Source organism: Orcinus orca, chromosome 8 (genome assembly GCF_937001465.1).
Source record: "Orcinus orca chromosome 8, mOrcOrc1.1, whole genome shotgun sequence".
In the NCBI taxonomy this organism is placed as follows: Eukaryota; Metazoa; Chordata; class Mammalia; order Artiodactyla; family Delphinidae; genus Orcinus; species Orcinus orca.
This window is the reverse complement of record NC_064566.1, coordinates 33767869-33789972: the sequence shown is the minus strand read 5'-3', so window position 1 is coordinate 33789972 and position 22104 is coordinate 33767869. Positions and strand designations below refer to the sequence as shown.

General features: G+C 39.5%; 1 protein-coding gene across 11 annotated transcripts in view; it reads left to right on the top strand.

The window, feature by feature from the left end:
- Positions 1–22104, top strand: part of GAS2 (growth arrest specific 2) — a 159550-nt gene that overhangs the window by 121355 nt on the left and 16091 nt on the right. Inside the window, exon 9 of one of the 11 annotated variants that reach the window (XM_049713498.1) lies at positions 11193–11289. The exons of the other annotated variants lie outside the window; for them this stretch is intronic. Coding sequence (XP_049569455.1) covers positions 11193–11289 — 97 coding nt within the window. The remainder of the gene's footprint in view (positions 1–11192; positions 11290–22104) is intronic. 11 annotated transcript variants of the gene reach the window in all.

Below are 22104 nucleotides of genomic sequence, written 5' to 3'. Positions count from 1 at the left end.
CTTACTTGAGTAAGTCTTGTCTATTTCACATAAACAAATAACTGTTAGAAAAGATCCATTTTGTCAATTCTTCTTTAAACAGGATGAATATATCTTGAAACTACTTTATGAGAACTAGTTTAGATTTCAGAAGAAGTGTGGTTGAATGCATCTACTTATCTGTAATTTATTTCTGCACTCATTCACCAAATGCACGAGTATGAGGCATGTGCAAAGAACTTTTAGAAATTCCAAGGATATAGTTCCTCTGTAAGCTGTGTTTCCTTATAAAGATCATGCTTAATTATATAAATAATTGGTCACACACTACTGATAATTCTGACAATGAAGTATAACTTAACCGGTTATCCACATTAGTAATTGACAAGCAGGAGAAGGAGATGAGTTCCCTTAGAAGCACTTCTAAAATCTCCTCACTGAACCTGAAAATGTTATAGAACAACAGAGCACATGACTGTTTTGGGTGGCAGAAAAACACCACACAGAACTTTCCTTGGACCTGTTGAAAGTCGTTGCATAATGACCTGTGAAGCAACTTACTGCTAAATGAACGTGAAACCTAAATCCGTTGCTCTGATCTGACTACGACAGCCTTGACCCCCATCGATCACCAAAATTGACTGAACCACTCTTCCTAGCTGGGTGTGAAGTTTCCCTTTTGACTTTTCAGATGTCACTTGGTTAAAGAGGAAGATGTTGCCTGACAGGTTTTCTTTGTTCAAAGAACATGAATGTCTGTGTTCTTTTCACGACTTAAAATTGCCACACCTCTCTTTGCTTTTCTCTTTTTTAAAAATTTTTCATACATATCTTTTAAAAGGGCATGGGTATTGAACTAGAAAGTCAGGAATATAGTTATCTGATAACCCTCATCACAGTGCTTCACATTTTAGGGTGGATCTCTGTATTTGAAGTTGGTATGATTTCAGTAGGCATCGTGGATTTTATAGGGGAGGTTTGCAATGGAGCTGGCAGGCTAGTTCTTTTGCAGGCAGTTAACATCTCCTTTGGGAAGGCTAAAAATGGTGCAGAATTCTCTTCTCTCCTTTTCTTTACCTTCCCTTTTTCCCCTAAGAAGATGAGTAGAGGAAGAGAGCATACTTTGCTAAGTTTTGGGGGTGGGATCCCCATTCTGGTCCCTTGGTTTTCTTTCAAATACAAACATAGAATGACAACAGGGACATTGTCTTAATTGAAGTGAAATGCACTAAAATCAGACTTGCTTCCTGGAGGCATTTCTCAGAGACCCTATGATGCCCAAAGCAAGAGTTTGGAGCTGAGCTTTATCATTTGGTGGGTACAGCCCCTCTTGGGAGTTTCACCCGTGAACGCAGGAGGTTCTGGAAGAACAGTAAGAGCTTCCTAGGCTGTGACGAGCACAGTTTAGAAAGCTTTGCTGTACATTGGACCTGCAGGCTGAAATACCAGAGGCCAGCTGAGGCCAAGCCCCTAGTCCTTCCTCCTCCTGGGGGCTGCAGTCTGCTGCTCGTTGTCTCACTTTGCTCTCACACTATTCCCCGCAGGAATCTCAGCCCTGTGGCCCCTCCAACTTTTGCCAGGGAGGCCTGCCAAGCTATCTTCATTCCCGAGCCTCATCACCCAGTTCTGTTCCCAGTTTTCAGTTCTCCCTGCCTCGTTCAAACCCCTTTCCACAGGTGGGACTTATGCTCTAGTCATCTTTGCTCCTTATATCCAATGCCACACCTCAACCTTAGTTTCTGAAATCTACACCAGCTTCGGATCTGGCCAGGTCTGTATAGGCCTAGAGTTGGGTGCCTGCTTTGGGATTTGTTTGGTTCTCTCTGAAGCAAGATTACCTCTTCTGCCTACTGTTGTTGGCACTTCTGAGATCAATTTTCTTCACTCCCAAGGTACCACTTTTTGACCCTCTACCCACAGCAGGTTATAAGAAAGGTGGCAAGCATCATTTTAACCACTTAGATTACAGCAATATCCACATAACCAGAAGCTAGTGAGGGAGCTGTTGATGTACTTAAAATGCCTCCACGCAGTGTTTGCTGCCCGGACGTGTCCAGTTAAAAACATTAACACTCCATTTTTATTTTACATGCAACTTCATATTGTTATCTGCAAGCCTACTTACTCTGTTACAAGTACGTCTCCAGGATAACAGGTGTTTTCTCATATTACTATAGGCATTGGAGCTTTTTATTACAAGTGGCTTGCCTTCATCTGTGTTCTGTCTTTGATTTCCTTAAAGTGAAAGGCTTTCAAAACAAGTCTTATGTCCTTGATTAGAATACATTTAGTGTGTCATTTTAAACAGAGCACTTTTTCCATATTTTAATAGAACAATCTCTGTGGTTTTGTTTTTTTTTAAATAGCAAAGCATTTAAAGATTTATCCAAGAGATGCATAGTTAAATTGCTTGGGAGAGCTGGGAGAGTACTTAAAGCTGTACTTAGTACATTGATATGAAGAATTTAGATCATGTTGGGGGAGACATCACAGTTAAGTTAGAGCTCTACCTTTCATTAGTCTTTTCAGGTAAAACATTTTTGGGGGTTAGATTTGGGGGTGGAATTCCAAATAAAGTGTTACCTATCATGGGGTTTTTCTATTAATGTGGGCTTCAGGAATCAGGAAGAGCTATCAGGAGAAAGAATAATCTGAAATGAGACTAAAATAATAAGTCTAGGTTAGCCAAAAAAGAGTAGAAAGGAGAGTGTTTCAATCAGAATCAGAAAAGAAACAGCATACACAAAGGCTCAGAAGCGCCAGAGAAAAAGGGATAGGGTAAAAGATAGAAAGGGAGGAATGGGGGCCAGAGATAGAATGAGACATTATCAAAACTCTTAGAAGTGCAGCCTTCAGAGCAGAGGACAAGGGAGGGAGTGGGTGGAGAGAGGCTTGTAGCAAAGGGGAGACAGGCAGGCAGACGCACAGAGCTAACTCATGAACCATGAGTTCATGAGTATTATGTATTATGTCCATAATATTGTATTATGAGAGCTTTAGCTCCTGAAGGCAGTGTGGAGATAAGAATTTTTTGAAGGGGAGAGATGTGAGTAGACTACATTTTAAATTGCTAAGGCTATAGAGTGGAGAATGGATTGAAATGATGTAAAATTGGAGGAATGCCGTCCACCCATATTGCCTTGAGGAGTGTATGGGTCATGATAGGGGCAGCTCAACCTGGAGACCTATCTGATAAAACTTCCAGATGTAATACATATTCTGATCTACTGGGCAAGGCTCTCTATCTTGGTGTATAGGTTATTTAACGTTGAGACACTGTTACGTTCATCTTTGTCCCTTAAATAGAGTATCGAAAAATCGACATGCTGGTGTTGACTTGTTCTGACACATCTGCCTGGCATAGAGGAATTGGCTGGGTTTCAATAGGTCAGACTTTGCACTTGTTAATAAGGAGTTTCTTTGGTGAGAATGTTGCATAGAATAAAATTGTAAGTTACTCCTAGAAACTAGAAGAGAATGATGGGAAGTGGTGTTTTTATATTTTACAACTGTTGTGTGTGTGTGTGTGTTTTTCTTAAAACCTCTGGGTAATATCAATTGACAAGAGTCAAATAAATTAATTAAAAGGCACAGGCTGGTGGTCCTATCAACAAGTTTTTAGAAATGTGTTACCCTAAACTCTTATTCTCCAAATATTACCCAGATTCTCAGCTCCAGGCCTGCCTGGTGATTTGGTACATGTTTTGTTTAGCATAGCAGGGCTATGAAAAATACAGTGCTCTGCTCCCAGTAAGCCCAACAGTGAGGCCAAGACATTTTCTATAAAACTGTTTCTTGGGCCAAGAATCCTCCCCAGAGTATTCTTTGGCCATTTAAAAATTTCTTTACATGAGTTCATTACATATATACCCAGAAAGCAGTGATTCCAGATGTGCAGCTGAGTTCAGAGCTTTGGGTCCATGTTAACACAATTTACACTCCTCCTGATAAGTCCCCAAGAGTGGTCAGCAACAGGAATGAAGCATCTATTATGTCCCAGGTACAAATGTCATGGTCAAAGCAGTAAACAAAAAAGTCTCTTTTCAAGTTCTGAGAGTGAGGAGACAGACAAGAGATTCATAGGCCAAGGGTAAGATAGGAAAAAGCCAGATATAAATATTTTAGGCTTTGTGGGCCATACGGTTTCAGTCACAACTACTCAACCTTGTTGTGTTAGCACAAGTGCAGCCTTAGGCAATATGTAATGAGTAAACATGACTGTGTTCCAATAAAGTTTTATTTATAAAAGTAGAATTAGGGTCATATTTGTTTTATGGGCTATATTTTGGCAGCCCCTGACATAGGTCAATAAATAAATTAGCTGTTCTCATGTACTAGTAAGAAATGGAACAGAATAGGATAATGTGGAAGAGAGATATGGGGTGTAGCTGCTTTGGCTACAGTGGATGCAAGACCTCTTTGTGATTGCGTTAAATCAATGTCCAAGCGATTAAAGAGCAAGTTGTCAATATCATCTACTTTTCTTTCTCTTAAAAACATACGTGAAGGTAGTAAAGTTAAATTGCAGATTACATATTTATAGGAGGTAGAGACTGTATAGAGCAGGTTGACATGTACATGGACTCAAAAATAACTGCACTGTTGTTGAAGAGAATTTCAGGTATCTTCTTGTAATGCCCCAGCCTTCATTAATTCATACTTCCTTCGAATTTCCATGACATTTATTAACTGACGATACTCACATAGTATTGAGAAGAAGTGATATTGGTCAGTATGTCTTTTGTATATGCTGCCTTTTGTGTGTGCTGCCCAGAAGTGTATGGACCCTGTTTTATACTAGTTTCTATCCTAGTATAGAATAGGATAGAAATAGTTATCTATCCTATAGGTAGATAGCTATAGGTACCTATCCTATAGTGTGTTTTGGTGTCCTTACATTGTTGGCACACCATAACTGTGGGTTATCATTTCATGAGGATCAGAAAAGTTAAAAAAAAGAATGCAGCTAGAATTCCAACAAGAGATGGCTCAGATTGACGATTTGCTTTCATAATGTATCAGTGATGGTAAAATACTCACGGAAGAAAAAGGAGAGATATACTTTGAATCTCAAGTGCGTCTCTGATAAGATCTGTAGGGTCAGTTGTTTTACGTTTAGTAGTTGTTAAATCCTGAGCCATAAAACAAATCAGAAAGTGTACGTTTATCAGTAATACAATGTGACATTTGGCTTACTTGGTTAAAGCATGTGGAGTAATCTGTTAGACAAGAGGCATTACTTCTTGTGTGTAAGGAGATGAATAGGAATCATGGCCTCATATCTCAAAGACCCAGTTGGAAAGGGACCCGAGGTTTAATCATACAAGTAAAATAAAATAAGACAAAATAAAAGCTGCCATAAGACAGAGCATGATTTCAACCACAGATTCAGTAATTCACTGGACAAAAATTTGCTGCATACCTACAATGAGCTGGGCACTATTCTAGGTACTGATGAATTTAGAGACAGGTGGATCCATGTACATTGGAGTTATCTGGAAAACTTTCCAAGAGAAGGTGGAAATTCTTCAGTGTCTTGAGAAATAAATGTAATTTGAATGTGGCGAGACATTTTTTGGAGAATAATAGGGTAAGTGTGGTTGAAGAATAGGAAGAACTCAAGAGATGTTTGACTAGTGAGTGGGCCAGTTTAGCTGGAGATCATGTAGAGAGTTTAAGGAGAGGATAATGTGAGAAAGGTAGGTTGGGGGCAGCTGTGAAGGGCCTTGAATGTAAGCCAAAACATTTACATTTTAACCTGATGGCAACAGACAACAACTGGAGATGCTGATCAATAGCATGATAAAATTGAAGTTTAAGGCAATTAATCTGGGAGAGACACATATAGAATTATAGACAGGAGCAGGAAGAAACTAAAGGCAATGCAACTAATTAGGAGGCTATTCCAATTGTTCATAGGATATGACTATTAATTAAAATGGTGGCAGAGAGAGTAGAAAGAAAAAGGATGGACAATGTAAATAGTAGTTTGAAAGTAGATTTGATTGGATATTAATAGAATAGAGGGAAAAGGCAAAGAAGAGACTAGAATTTTGAAAATGAAGATTTTCTTAAGATACATTATTTTTTCCCAAAAAATTTAAGAGAAGAAACATTGATAGCTTAAAAGAGTCCCTGAGGTCAAGTGATTCTGCCATCAACTTGCTATATAACCTTGATCAAGTTATTTTCAAATCTTTGTGAGTTATCTGTAATGAGAATTATGATAATATTCATTTTAAAGGACCATTGTTTCACTCATTCACCAGATACTCTACAAAGTTTTTTCTACCTCTTGAAAATAGAGTAGTGAGTAAGGCAAGGTCACTGCCTTTAAGGAGTAACTTTCTAGAAGAGACAGATGCATTTTAAGTAAGCACATATAACAAGGCAATTTGGAGGTTGGTAAATGTTAGAAGGAAACATGTGATGTAACATAAAGCAGGAGGGGTTATTTCAGGAAAAGCTCTAAGGGATGGCCTCTCCTAGGAGGTGATTTCGGAAGTGAGACTTAGATGTTGAGAAGGAGCCGGGCTTGAGGAATTCAGGGAAAACAGTTTAGAGGTGACAGGAGGAACAAGAGCAAAGCTTGGCTTATTTGAGAAGCAAGGTAGCAAATTTTTTACCTTATATTTGAACAATTCTGGGAAAATGGGGCCACTCTAGGAGCGCTATCTACAATGGTAGTGGTTGGCTGTTAGTCTGTGGGTGGACATTACAGCAGATTTAAAAGGGATACCTGCCCTCTAGTGTGCTCCATGGATCATTTTAATCCTTGTAATAGGCTTTCCCCAACTCTTCTCAGTACCATGGAGAAAAGGATGTATGCACACATTGGTTCAGTGAAATGCATTAATATTTTCTTACGTAGGAAACAAAAAATTCTGAGAGGCCAGCTTCTGTCAAAGAAGAGAGTTCCATTTGTTTATTTATTTTTGCAAATGAGAAGGACTGGAAACAGAGGGAAACAAACAGTGTTCTGTTGAGGGATGACTTGCATGTTTCAGTTTGGTCTGTTCATTCTTATATAAACTAGGGCAAAACAATGACCCCATTAAGTGTTATCTTTGCTTACTTCAGTGTTTTTCCTTTTGGGGAAAAAAATCAAACACTAGAATCAGGAAATACTTTGATTGGTGTGGGTTTACATTCTATCATCTCCTCACCCACGAGAAAATTCTGAAAAACAGGCCCTAGAATTTTGTTCTTTATGAACTGTAGTCATTTTTTTTTTCATTGTTCGGTTTATTCTCATAGTTTAGAAGGTGACAGAGAGACAAAAAGGAATAGAGTGAGAGATTTTCAACCTTGACTCCCTCTACACTTAATCTGGTGTCTCCCTTGTTCTGCTCTAACTATATTGACTTCTCCTCTTTCAACACACTATGTTGTTTCCTGCTCAAAGGCCTTTGGAAATACTGTTCCTTTTCCTGGAATGCACCTCCACTCACTGCCCATTGCCTAACATCTCATTTTTAAGTTGTCACTCCTAATGTTTCATCCTTCCGCACATTGGGCCCCTGATAGATTAGTTTTCTCTGTTAAGAGGTACTGATCCTAGGCACCCTATAACTTCTTCTTTCACTATTAAGGATCTTAGGGGTGTGACTTGTGTTGGAGTTGCTCACTGATTCTCTCAGTACAACATACTCTCCAGTACTTGGTCTTGCATATGAAAGTTGCCTAATAAATATTTGTCAAATGTATTGCACTAAACTAAACAAATATTAAGGCATAACGCAGGATTTTTGAAAGTTGAGGGACTCTGGAAACAAAGCTGTGGAAAAGTAACATCATAAGTTGGCTGTGAGTGACAGAAACAAGAAAAACATCAGTGACTTAAAGAATATAGATGTTTATTTCTCCATCATGAAAGTCCAGCGCTGGTTTCATGACTCTGCTCCTCAAAGTTCTCAGAGACTCGGTTGCTCCAGCTCAACACTCTACCATCACTAGTGGTGGGCCTCAGACACATGGTCCAGGGTGGCTCTGTGTCCCAGGCAGAAACATGGAGGGAAGGATGAAGAAGGGACACTTAAGGGGAGTTCCTGATTCACTCGATTGTTCTACTTACATCTCATTGGCTATAACTTAGATATGTGGCCATATCTACCTGCATGGGAGACTAGGAAAGTAGCCTTTATTCTAGTCAGCTGTGTGCCCAACTAAGATTTCTACTGCTCTGGAGGAAAATACGAGGGTCTAGGGATCCACCATGTCTTTCCCAGGAGGTCAGGGTACACATCACAGAGATCAGGCATATCTGAGTGACCACTTAGCAGATCATCCTGTGCCCTTGGATTTAAGGCTTTGATTCTATAATTTGTAACAAAAATTAAAGGCATAAGAGTTACTTATTACTGTTACTAAAATGATCTGTTCTTTTGAATAGTGGTTTTTGTGTTTGCTTTGTTATTTTGGGGGAATCCATACAGGAGACTAACGATGAGGATGATTGTAATAAGGAGTAGCATGCTTTTCTCATGAAATGTATTGACTTGTAAGCGGTCTGATTCTAACTTAAAGTCAAAATTAAATTCAATCAGCCATAGAAGTCTTTAACTTTCAATAAGTATGGTAAAGGAGAGTAAGTGTGATTTAGAAATAAAGGAAAAAATAGTCACAGCATCTTATATTTATTTAATGCTTGACTATTTACCAAGCACTTTGAATTAAGGGCATATGACCTTATAACAAATAGCCCTCAAGGCTAGTGAGATTTATAGATGAGAACCTGAGAAATTAACAGACCGGAGTCAGACAATTTATAAGTGATGGAGTCGAGATGGAACCATGTTCATGTGATATTAAGTTCAAGTTCTTCTTCCTGTCCCCCAAAGCATGTCAAAACCTGGTGAGTGAACATGTGGAAGTAGGGATAAGAAAAGATGCATCTCCTAAATGCCCTGTTGGTAAAGCCTGCAATAGAAGAGGAGAACATTACAATATTTATATGGGTAGCTGATATTCTTCAATCCTAGTTCTTAAAGAAGTTTCATACGGAACCTTCCATGGCCAGGGCTTTTAACTACTTAATTACTGCAGCAAGCAGTGCACGGTGGCAGGGCATACTGTCCTTTGACAAACAAGGGACAGCACACACACACACTAAAGACATGCTGTGGTCTACACTCTGGTTTCACTGAGCAACCAAGAGCCGATTTCTTTGTATTCTGACTTATTCTCTGAGCTAGGGAGGTCTCGCACAAGGCCTTTCAGAGCTAGACTTTATGGAGAGCCATATGAAATGAAATTCAAGGGTATTATGGCTGTTCTCACAGGATAGCTATTTCCCGACACGTGTCCCCGCCTCTGCTGTTGTAGCAGGTCATGTCTGAGTGCAGCTGCCACTGGCCTGATTCAGAATTTTTCACTCACACCTTTAATTAAAATTTCTAGCAAGCCCCATCTATCATTTCTCTTTTGTAATTTTTCTCCCTCAGAGGGAAAAGCTCTTGCGGATTTATAGTGCTTTTGTTGCTACAGGAAGAGATTTGTAACCCTTTAGCAACTCATAGATTTTCATTGGTAACCTTAATGGAAATCAAATCACAATGCTGGTCTGTGCTTTTAGCCAAAAATGTGTGAGTAAACTCCTTGAGGTTTATCATTTAATTCAGTGTAATACAAAGTCCAAAAGTGTAAAATCAGCAGGAATTATTTTTAATATTTTGTAACAAAGTAGTTCTCAACTTGAGATATCTAGATTCCCTGTGTCTGGTACTTGCAGAAATGGGGCTTCATAGGCTAATTTTAGTATCTCAAAAAGCAAAGTGGAACTTGTACCTTCATCAAAGGCAAGGGTGCATGAGCTCACCAAAGCATTAGGCTTTAGGTCAAATCAGTATAATAATCGTTTCTTTATACTAATCAATGGATGTTCTACATAGCATTTTTGTTTGTTTTTGATTAGTTTAAATGGGGACTAAGTTATTTCTTAATGAATAATTTTTGCAGACAAATTCTCTCAGCATGATATGTAAAAAGAATGCAGATTTTAGAATAAAATATAAGATGGAGACCTGATACTGTTTGGTCACTTTGAGTGAATCAGGCAACTACGGTGAGAATGAATTTTCTCAACTATGCAAAGGGGATTAGTGATATCTATGACAGAGTCATTGTGGGAGCTAGAGAGGAAAGCTAGCCCAGCAACGGGCACATAGTAGTCACTTCATTAAAGGATGGTTATCATCACCATCATCATCATCCTCAAAGTTATCTCATTCCATCAACACATGGGGGTTTAAAAGAAAATTAAAGTAAATCACTTCCTTAGTTGAGAACCTATTGGGTAGCACTGTTTGAAGACCCAACAAAGATAAGACTCAGCTGATGTGGGCAAAGCCAGCTTGAGCAAGTCATGATGTTGTTAAAGGGCTCCTGGTCACCATCTGTGAAAAGGAAAGTATTGGATGCTGATCTGTAAGGTACTTTGTAGCTTAGGTAGTTTATATTCCTCACCGCCCAACCAAGACTTCCCCTCCCCAGCTCTGCCTTACGTGGACAGTGATTTCTTGCAGGTAACTGCTCCTCAATGAGCCTAAGTTTCCTTATCTACAAAATGGATATAGAAACATGTGCCTTCTGGATTTGTTGCATATCAAGAGCCTGGCATATAGTAGAAATTGCTTGAACTGTAAGTGGAGGCTGATCGCTCTAAGGAGTCCACTCAGCCCTTCTCACAACCAAGGTTTCCTAGGCTCTTCACCTTCCTGGCCATCCTCTGGGCACACTTGAAGCGGGCTTTATCCTTCCCCCACTATGCCTGGGAATCAGACCCAGTCCTGCACACATGTTCTCAGAAGGGGTCTAGGTCCTCTGCCTACCTTCGATCTCCACTCTCCTGTAAGGGCATTTAAGCTTCATTTCTGAGACATCTCTCTTGACACTATTTCTCAACTGGTTGTTGCCTCTAACTGTGAGGTCTGAGATCATGGGTTAGAGTCATTGGCAGACCATATTCCATCGTCTGGCCTGGCCACAGAAGGCTCCAGTAAACCTGAGACAGGCAAAAGCCTGTGGTTAAATTGCAAGGACATCCTTCCTCTTGGAGAACAAAAGGGCAGGGGGGATTGAAAAAACTCTAAAATTCTTCTGTCACACTCTAAAGGCTTCATCTTCAGAATTCTGAATGACAAGGACAGCTTGTTTGGCCCGCGAGAGTCGTGGCTGTTTTATCATCTAAACCCAACCTACTCTGTGTATCACAGACTCAACACTGCACAACATCCTTGCTGATGGAAAAAAAAAGCCAAACAACCCACACACTCAGAAAGTACATCCTTGCAGGCTGGGTGGACAAAGAAGGTCAGTGGCATGAGGTATCTAGTGCCCTCCCACCCCCTCTTTTTCTATTAATCCTGGGTGGGTGTGTAGTCTGTCCTCTCTCACACACTCACTTGGTCTCTCTGATTCACTCTGACCTAGTATTCTCATTGGAAACTGTTCTTCCTTGCTCCTGACACGTTCCTACTGTATCAGAGCTGCCAGGTGGCAGCTGCTTAATATTTAAGAACAATATTACATACAGAACAGAACAGTATTCGTGCTGATTAAAGAACTTTGCTGGTGTCTTGGGAACCAGGGGATGCCCCAGTCACCTCCACAGCTGTGCCTTGACACTTTGTGTGGATTACAAGGTTCTTTGGGAACTCTGCTAAGTGTGTCTCCACCTTTACTTTTTGTTACTACATTGCAACACTTGGAGTTTTTGCTCTGAGCTCTCTGCCATTCAAAGTACTGGATATTATGCCACCTTCACTGGAAGGGTTGTTAGCTTCCTGAGTACCACTCTTCAGAATGATGTGCCTATTGGAATATAAATGACAAAACAAAGCAACAGACAAACAATTGGCATAGACGGTTTTACTTTTATGTGGGAATTGGCATGATAATTCTGGAAGATATCAACATGTTAGCACATCCAGGAATTGCTTTCATGCTGATACTGACTATGAGTTAGTTATATGTAGTGATTTGAATGGATTCTGAACACAATGAGTACAACACATGAGTACAACACATAGGAGTCAGGCTTCTTGAAAAAGTCCTGTAGAATGACTTCGTTTTTTCATGGGGAGGTTTGGTTAAAATCCAACGGAAACCAACAACAAAAAAAACCCCACCCTCTCGTCTTCCCAAAGGCAAGCCACTTTTCTTGTGCCACCTGAGAATAGTTTAAAATATTCCACCAGTCCCTCCAATCAGGAAACTTGCACAAGCCTCTTAGATAGCCTCATCCACCAGAGGGCAGACAGCAGAAGCAAGAAGAAATACAATCCTGCAGCCTGTGGAACAAAAACCACATTCACAGAAATATAGACAAGGTGAAAGGCAGAGGGCTACGTACCAGATGAAGGAACAAGATAAAACCCCAGAAAAACAACTAAATGAAGTGGAGAGAGGCAACCTTCCAGAAAAAGAATTCAGAATAATGATAGTGAAGATGATCCAGGACCTCGGAAAAAGAATGGAGGCAAAGATCGAGAAGGTGCAAGAAATGTTTAACAAAGACTTAGAAGAATTAAAGAACAAACAAACAGAGATGAACAATACAATAACTGAAATGAAAACTACACTAGAAGGAATCAATAGCAGAATAACTGAGGCAGAAGAACGGATAAGTGACCTGGAAGACAGAATGGTGGAATTCACTGCTGTGGAACAGAATAAAGAAAAAAGAATGAAAAGAAATGAAGACAGCCTAAGAGACCTCTGGGACAACATTAAATGCAACAACATTCGCATTATAGGGGTCCCAGAAGGAGAAGAGAGAGAGAAAGGATCTGAGAAAATATTTGAAGAGGTTATAATTGAAAACTTCCCTAACATGGGAAAGGAAATAGCCACCCAAGTCCAGGAAGTGCAGAGAGTCCCATACAGGATAAACCCAAGGAGAAACACACCAAGACACATAGCAATCAAACTGGAAAAAATTAAAGACAAAGAACAATTATTGAAAGCAGCAAGGGAAAAATGACAAATAACATACAAGGGAACTCCCATAAGGTTAACAGCTGATTTCTCAGCAGAAACTCTACAGGCTACAAGGGAGTGGCATGATATACTTAAAGTGATGAAAGGGAAGAACCTACAACCAAGATTACTCTACCCAGCAAGGATCTCATTCAGATTCGATGGAGAAGTCAAAAGCTTCACAGACAAGCAAAAGCTAAGAGAATTCAGCACCGCAAAACCAGCTCTACAACAAAAGCTAAAGGAACTTCTCTAAGTGGGAAACACAAGAGAAGAAAAGGACCTACAAAAACAAACCCAAAACAATTAAGCAAATGGTCATAGGAACATACATATTGATAATTACCTTAAACGTGAATGGATTAAATGCTCCAACCAAAAGACAAAGGCTTGCTGAATGGATACAAAAACAAGACCCATATATATGCTGTCTACAAGAGACCCACTTCAGACCTAGGGACACATACAGACTGAAAGTGAGGGGATGGAAAAAGATATTCCATGCAAATGGAAATCAAAAGAAAGCTGGAGTAGCAATACTCATATCAGATAAAATAGGCTTTAAAATAAAAAATGTTACAAAAAAAATAATAAAATAAAATAAAATATTCCTAATTATATCTCATAGTTATGTTAAAACAATCACAAAGCTTTTCAGACCTTCCTTCATTTCTAAATTCAGATCTACGTTTACCTCAGTTGAGTTTAAAAAAAAATGGGAAAAGGAGAACTTATCTGAGCTGTCAACATCGATTTGTATTTTTTAAGCAATTGGGTAGATAGAAGTACTGGTAGAGATAACTAAGTAGCCTTGTGGTGGGTTTTTGAAGATTAACTAATAAGACCAGCAAGGGATCTCATCAATTAATAAGTCACTGTCAGTCCGTTTATCCACTTAGCCACACAGCAAAAGGTTGTCACTTGTTCATTATGTGCAAGGATCTGTGTTCAATAATAGTAATTTAGAGTTAGTATTAATGATAAATCACATCTCGAGATGTATCTTGGACGTTCTGCTGAAGTTCTAGAAGGTAATCAGTGATGTAGGACAGAAATGATTCTAATTGTATCTACCACGAACTTCTATGAATGTTGTTGGCCTTGCATGGAAATGCTGTTTATGGAAATAGACAAGAATAGGTTCCTGCCTCTGTCACTGAAGTCACAAAATTGACCACAAATGGAATAGAACACAATTGAGTGGGACATTAGCAGTGTTGGTGGGCTGCAAACTTGTGTCTCCTTCAGTGGCAAACATCACCTTCATAACCTTCTCCACAGCTATTTGTCATTTTCAGTTCTGTCTTTGAGGACTTACCAAAAAGTGAGAAAATGCTTCTCAAACTACTCAAAATTTGACTCTCATAGTCACTACCCTATGGATTCTCAGTAATAGTTGTGTATTAGAATCACCTGGAGACCTTTAAGAAAAATACCCTTCATGAGAAATTCTGATTTAATTAGTCCAGAGTGAGCCTGGTCATCTGCATTTTAACATGCATCCTAGTAATTTCCTTCATTTTCCCATATGAATTATTTTTCTTGAATGCCATGAAATGGGCACAAGCTGTTATTACAACTGATACATTTGTAGCACTTAACTTTGGTGAGGAAGAATAGAAATTAAGACAAGACCCCTGATCTCAAAATGCTCGCAGACTTTGGGTTCTCTGAAATGTGTAACATGAATCCCACTTCTGTAGTTCATTATGCTGTGGTACCCTGGCCAAGTTGTTTGATCCCTCTGATCCTTGGAAATTAAACTACAAAAGGAAAAAGCTAATACTTTCCCCATAAAATTGTTAAAATTATTAAGTGAGATAAAATGCTTGACAGAGAGTGACAGATATTATTGGATTCTGTTCACCAGCATTATTATTATAAATGGCATATGTATAATTTATATAATTACATACAATATATGCAATTTATGTTCATATAATATGCATAATTGTATGTCTACATACACACTACATATTTGTCACAGAGAAACAAATATTCGAGAATAAAAGATTTATTTAGAAAACAAAAGCAGCTTAATAATTTTAAGTCCAATAAAAAAAATACAAGGCAATGGTGAGAAATGTTGGGGAAAAGCATGTTTACTTCTTTTGTTCCAAGAGAATTTAAGCAATGCAGCACTAAATTTTTCTTCAGGGATGAACCCACGCTCTTATGTGCTGCTTCCCCCTAGTGCCTAGATTCAACAACTGCAATTTTGCTACGCGTTCCTTTTTTGACAGGTTTTTCAAGGTTGTAAAACAGCTTGGTACCTTGTTAATTATTTTGAAACAGATGTTAAATAACGTTGAGATGTGTCTGTGGGAATTTATTTGTTCCCCTTCCCTTTTTAAGTATGTAATAGCTGATAGCTTCAGGCCCAAGCAGAATGGGTTACTGGCTCCTTGCTGGTCATGTGGCTTGTCTGCCTTTAAGGTGTCAAGGTGTATCTACAAAGTGAAATGGTGTACATTTCCTCCTCAGCTCTGCATTTTAGCAAGGCACTGCTGACCTACAGGAAAAAGGAATGTCCCCACCACTTTTCCTCTATTATCACTCTTATTATTCCTATAGGAAAGTGTTATTTTGTGAGAGTCTTGCATGTTATTTAACCTGATGAGAATTTTTTTTTTTACAGGAGTGGTTTAAATATGATTTTAATCTAACTTCATATGAACAGTCATATGATAATAGAACAAGGTTTCTCAACTTTGGCACAATTGACATAGTGAACCAGACAGTTCCTTTTTTTTTAGTGATATATTCTGATTGATTTATTTTTATTTTTGGCTGCATTGGGTCTTCGTTGCTGTGCATGGGCTTTCTCTAGTTGGGGCGAGTGGGGGCTACTCTTCGTTGCAGTGTGCGGGCTTCTTATTGCGGTGGCTTCTCTTGTTGCAGAGCAGAGGCTCTAGGTGCGCAGGCTCAGTAGTTGTGGCTCTCAGGCTCAGTAGTTGTGGCTCGCGGGCTCTAGAGTGCAGGCTCAGTAGTTGTGGTGCACTGGCTTAGTTGCTCCGCGGCATGTGGGATCTTCCTGGACCAGGGCTTGAACCTGTGTCCCCTGCACTGGCAGATGGATTCTTAACCACTGCGGGACCAGAGAAGCCCCCAGACAGTTTCTTGTTGTGGGGGGCTGTCCTGTGCATTGTAGGAGGTTTGGAAGCATCTGTGACCTCTGCCCACTAGATGCCAGGGCAACCCCCCCTTCTAGCTGTGAAAACCAAATACGTCTCCAGAAATTGCCGCATGTCTCCTGGGTTGAGAAACACAAATGTGACAGCATGTTATGGTATATGAACAGGTGATTTTTATACTTTTTAGTTAAGTCTAGGGTTTGTACTAGTTGGAAACAGATTGTATGATGCCTGGTGCATTGTCAGAAAATTCAGTCAATCTATTCATTGATTTATTCACTCACTCACTCATATATTCAAGAAAGGCAGTATCATATATTAATAAGTGGTCTGAGTCTGAATCCAGCTCTGCCACTTACTAAATTTTGTGATTAAACAACTTGATATCTCTAGGTTCCATTTTCTTCAACTCTAAACTGGAGAGAGTAGTTATATCTACTTCATAAAATTAGCATGAAAATAAATGAGATGTTGCCTTTAAAGTCCTTAACACAGTATCTACTAATTAGTGATTGCTCAATAATTGTTGGTTATTGTTTCACATATATTTTTAGTAAATGCTCTGTGCCAGGGATGATGCCAGTCACTAGAGAGATAATGCTGGTTAACCTATTTTTCCAAAATAGACTAACGTTGTGGTGGAGAACGAAATTAAATAAAGATTTACATAATTATTTTGATTGCTATTGTGATAGATGAAGGAGAAGAACATGACCCTATTAGGTGTCATTTTACTGGGAATGATACTAACATGACAGAGATGCTTTTAGAGAATCAACTGCTAGTCAATAATCAATCAGCTGAAGTAGAGAAAAATCCTACTTCCTGGAGCCTTCTCATGGCCCCTAGACTAAAAAACCTATACCACCTTATACACTCTGAAATTAATTAGCAGAAAAGCTATATGTTTTACCTCTGAAATATGTTTTACCTATGTTTGTAACTCACTTTTATGCTGAGTTATAAAATAAGAGTTCAGAGTGAAGGTTTATTATAACACATTAATTATGACAAAGTGTTCTTCTAACTTGGCATGATATACAAGCATGGGCCTCAGAACCTATCCTGGAAGTCGCTCTAAAGGGATGAAATGTTTGCCAAGGCAGTTTGCCTTCTGTGTCTAACTTTTCTCTGCTGTCAAATAGGGAATGTATACCCTCCCCATTTCATCTGCCTTACATCATGTCATGATTCCCACCTGGGAATCCAGGGTGCATTCTGGGAAGAAGATAACATCAATCCTGGGGGGTGAGGGAATGAGGTAATTGGGACACTATGAAAAATATTCTATGAGGCACAGCCTGCTGGCCCAGGCCACCATCTTTAGCCTGGACTGCTGCAACAGTCTCCAAGCTGGCCCACTACATCTACTCCGTCCTCCTTTCTATGTAGTCATCACAGTGCCGCTAGAGAGTGCTTGTAAAAATGCAAACACATTATTTCCCCCCTCAGAGTCTGTAGAAGGCTTTTCGCTGAAGTTGGAGACCAGAAGCCTTAAATGGCTCTACAGGGCTCCTGCCTGGTTCTTCAGGCTGGTATGATGACACTATTCCCTTTGTTTTCTGCAATGTCATCGCCACATACACTCTGTAGCATCTTCAGTGAGTCGAGTGCCCCACATCGGGGACCATCTTGATTCCTATGTCTGCAATGTTCTCTGTCTACTACTGCCCCCAACTTCCTTTGACAGATTAACATATACACATTTTTCACGGTTCAGCACAAAAGGTTCATCTTCCAGGCAGCCTTCTTAGACTTCCCAACACTGTTAGTTTTCCTTTGGATGTATTTGGATTGCACTTGATTACATGTAACAAAAGAAATGCGTTGATGGTGCCTTAAACTTCATAGACAGTGAAGTTCAGAGATCACCGCTGCTGCTTCTTCACCAACATGGTATCCCACTAAGGACATGGGCTTTTTACATCTTCTGCTCTGCTGCCCTGAGTGTATTGGCTTCCATGTTCATGTTTCTTCCCTGTGGTTTTAAGATGGCTGGGGCCAGTGGTTCTGAGTTTAAGACAGGAGGAAGGTGGAAGAAGTGGTACTGGTAATGACTTCCTTCTGGAGATCTTCTCATCCCTTGTTGGCCAGTAGAGTTATATAGTCACCCCCACTGCAAGGAAAGCTGAGAAAGTGGGTGTTTTGATTTCTCAGTCGCTAGCAAAGAAGCAAAAAGAAAGAAGGAGATTGAGAATGGCTACTGAGTCCGTTAACCTAAATTGACTTTCAAAACATGATTTTCGATCCCTTAGCCCCCTGGAATGATCCTTGATGGTACTCATATTTACCTTTATTGGTTCAATGTCTGTTTCCTCAGTAGACTCTAAGCTTCATGAAGGCAAGGATGTATTGGATTTATACTATATGCTTTCTGTAGTGGTTAATATATTATCTGCCACCTAGTAGTTGCTTAATAAATATCTTTGGAAAGAAAGAATAAAGAGTGCAAAGGACCTAGTTGGCAATGTGGAAGATAAAATGTTGAGTGAGACTCGGTGCTCACTGGGAGCATTTTACAAGAGATAAGGCAAATAAACAAGTCATTATAATTTAAAAAAATTTTCAAGAGGGCAATTCAAAGGAGGGACAAATGGTATCTGATTTGGAGATAGGAAAGTATGAAAGCCATGAAAGCATCCAGATAAGAAGTAGATTGGGGATGACTTTCTATATGTCATCAGGGAGAACGTATCCTATTCAAAGAAAATGACAGTATTCAGGAAACAGTGAGTGATATAGTTTGGCTAATGTCTACGTAAGGTAGGTATATATGGGGAAGAAAGCTGAAGAGTTGAGTTCAGGCCATATTTTAAGAACCTGGAATATATGTATCAAAGATTTCTCAGTACACAGTAAGTTCAGTCCCATAGCAGTGTGTACGGTGGCCCTGAGAAGAAGGGCAGAGAAACCGAAAGCAATTATTGTTTGTTCAAAAAGAGAACAAAAATCTGATAATGGTTGATAGAAGTAAGAAAGTATGGAACTGATTTGAGAGATATCAGAAATTAAAGCCTATTGAGCTTGGCAACGTCTTAACTTCTTAGTGTGGGCTGGCTTATCAGCTATCTGTCTTGTTTTGAGTCTGTACTGCTCGTCCCCTGTCCAAAGCCATGTTCTCTGAAACATTCCCCAAAGCTTCCTTTACTCCTCATTGAGGTTTCTTCTAGCTCATTCCCAAGAATAAACCCTTTCAAATCCTGAAATCCCGTGACCTCCTGGTGTCCTAACCCCAGGCTAGAAGGGATTTCAAGATTAGGAGTTGAAACATAATGCTCATAATTTTATGTTGTCTCTTATAAATCAAAATAAAGGTCCAAGGATGGAAGAGATAACTTATGAAGTTACTCGAAGGTGAGAAGGCACCAGCAAGATCAGTCGAGTTGTCCCTTTCTCTTCACCTCGATCCAAGTCTCAGTCATTTCACCTCTTTCCTAAATACTGTAAAAACCTCTTATCCAACCTCTCTTCCTTCAAGCTTTGACTTTTCTATGGATCTGCTGGAGATCTTTGAGCAATAGAAATCTTGCAATGCCAATCCCTTGCTTTAAACCCATGAGTGGCCCTCCCTGTCCCATGTGTACAGAATTCAAAGTCATCTTATTCTTTTTTTAATTTAATTTTATTAATTTATTATACAGCAGGTTCTTATTAGTTATGTATTTTATACATATTAGTGTATACCTGTCAATCCCAATCTCCCAATTCATCCCACCACCACCACCACCACCCACCACCTCCCCCCTTGGTGTCCATACATTTGTTCTCTACATCTGTGTCTCTATTTCTGCCCAGCAAACCAGTTCATCTGTACCATTTTTCTAGGTTCCACATATATGCATTAATATACGATATTTGTTTTTCTTTCTAACTTACTTCACTCTGTATGACAGTCTCTAGGTCCATCCATGTCTCTACAATTTCGTTCCTTTCTGTGGCTGAGTAATATTCTATTGTATATATGTACCACATCTTCTTTATCCATTCGTCTGTCGATGGGCATGTAGGTTGCTTCCATGAGGGTCATCTTATTCTTGATCACTCTTTACCTCACTAGCTGCATCTCCTAACAGTCTCTCCTCATCCCTCTCACATTTTAGCCATGGTAGCCGTGAACTACTCGGTGTTATGTTCAGATTGTGCTGCTTTATATTTCTGTCCCTCTGCATGTGCTTTTCCCCCAACCCGGGATGCCCTTCTAGCCCTTCTTTATCCAGTGAAATCCTACTTCTCTTTGAGACTCAGATCATTTCCTCCAAGAAATATTCTCAAGAACTCTTGCCCCTCAAGACTAAGCTGAAGGTATCTCTAAGATTCTTTCATAACATCCTTTGCAAACCTTTATCAGCATAAGCTTGACAAAGCTATGTGGGAGATAATTTAAATTATGTTAGAATAAAAGGATCAAATAGGCTCAAAATGGAAAGAAAAAAAAGATAAGTCAGGCAAGATTAAATACCCTCCTGAAGACCTCTTAGGATATGGGAGAGACAGGGAAGAAAGGGTGGTAGACTTGAGAGTTAAGAATGAATAGATGGTGAATGTGCTGAGACTGGTTAATGGAGTTTTATGAAATTGCACAAAGAGCTTGTAAAGGTATAGAGGGCAGGGAGAGCTCTCTAAATGGAAAATTAGGCAAAGCGCGGAGAGGAGGGCATTAGGTGAAGATGTCACACTTCAAAGACCACTGCCAGGCTGATGTAGATGGAAAGTACATCTCAGCTTGTAGGCCTCAGTGCTGAAGTCTTCAAGATCTCAGACAGTCATGCTTTTAATAACTACTTAATGGGCAAAATATGGAGTATCCATTTCTGAAGGCCACTGATGTGACTCTAACATTAATTACAAAATTTTTGGTTTTGATCTTGCAACATAAGCTGGTTAGATGCTAGGGGGCATGAATCACAAAGTGACAGAAAAGAACTTTGAGTGGCCTTAAAAGTTATTAGAACAAACAAAAGAGGACATTTAAGACTGAAGAAGGAAAGAGCAGAATCAGAGCGACTTACATCATTGGTGGCTTTCCCTCTTGTAGACCTACACTGCAGATAAGGGGATGGCCTCAACCTGTCTACAGTGGTGACATTTTTATTAGCAAGCTAGGGACAGAGTCTGTATCTGAGGCCCTTATATTAACACACACATTACCAGAGGCTTAGCTGAATTGGAAACAAAGCACTAGGAAGTACAGACTAGATTTGTCACTGAGGAGTGGGCATTGCTGCTCCTTCAACATCATAATTTGACTTGGAATAAAAGGACACAGGGAAGTGTTTATCAGAAAAACCACGATTTCTCATTGACATGAAGAGGTATAGCTGTGCAGGTGGGTTCCTGAAATATGTGAGGACACTTGTGTAAACAGAAACATATCATCATGTGCAGTGGGTTGTTGAGGAGAGAAAATGAAGTGGAACCCACATGACTGAGGAATGGTTCTGTGGATTTTGTGATGAGAAAATTCACATTATTTAAGACAGATGGACTAAACCAGAAAGAAAGTCTTCCATTGCTCCAGCCAGGCCCTAGTTAGACAAACAACATCCCTCCAACAATAGTTGAAGGAAGAAAAGACATGGTAATGGGGATGGATGTATATATATTTATATCAGCTGGGATACATTTATAAAAATTATTGCTCTAACTTTTATTGCTATAACATACCTGTACACACACCTCTCACACACACACATGCATGCATGTATGAAAGACTTTAAAAAATCATGAGTAAAATTACAGAAATGAGAGAATAGAAATATAAAATTATGGAAACATAAAAAGAAAAGATAGACTGCTGAAAACTTTCATGGAAACTTGGACAGACAAAGAGATACCTGAATTCTTGGAGACAAAAGTGAATTTAAGAGCAAAGAAAATCAATATGCGAGCTTTGAAAGTTCTTGTCTGAATATGGTGAATTTGAGCAGTTTCAGGTGATCGTTTCCTAGGGTATTAGTTAGGTGTGGCTTTTATCAAGAGAGTGTGTGTCATCCTCCCTATGGGAACCTCTGGG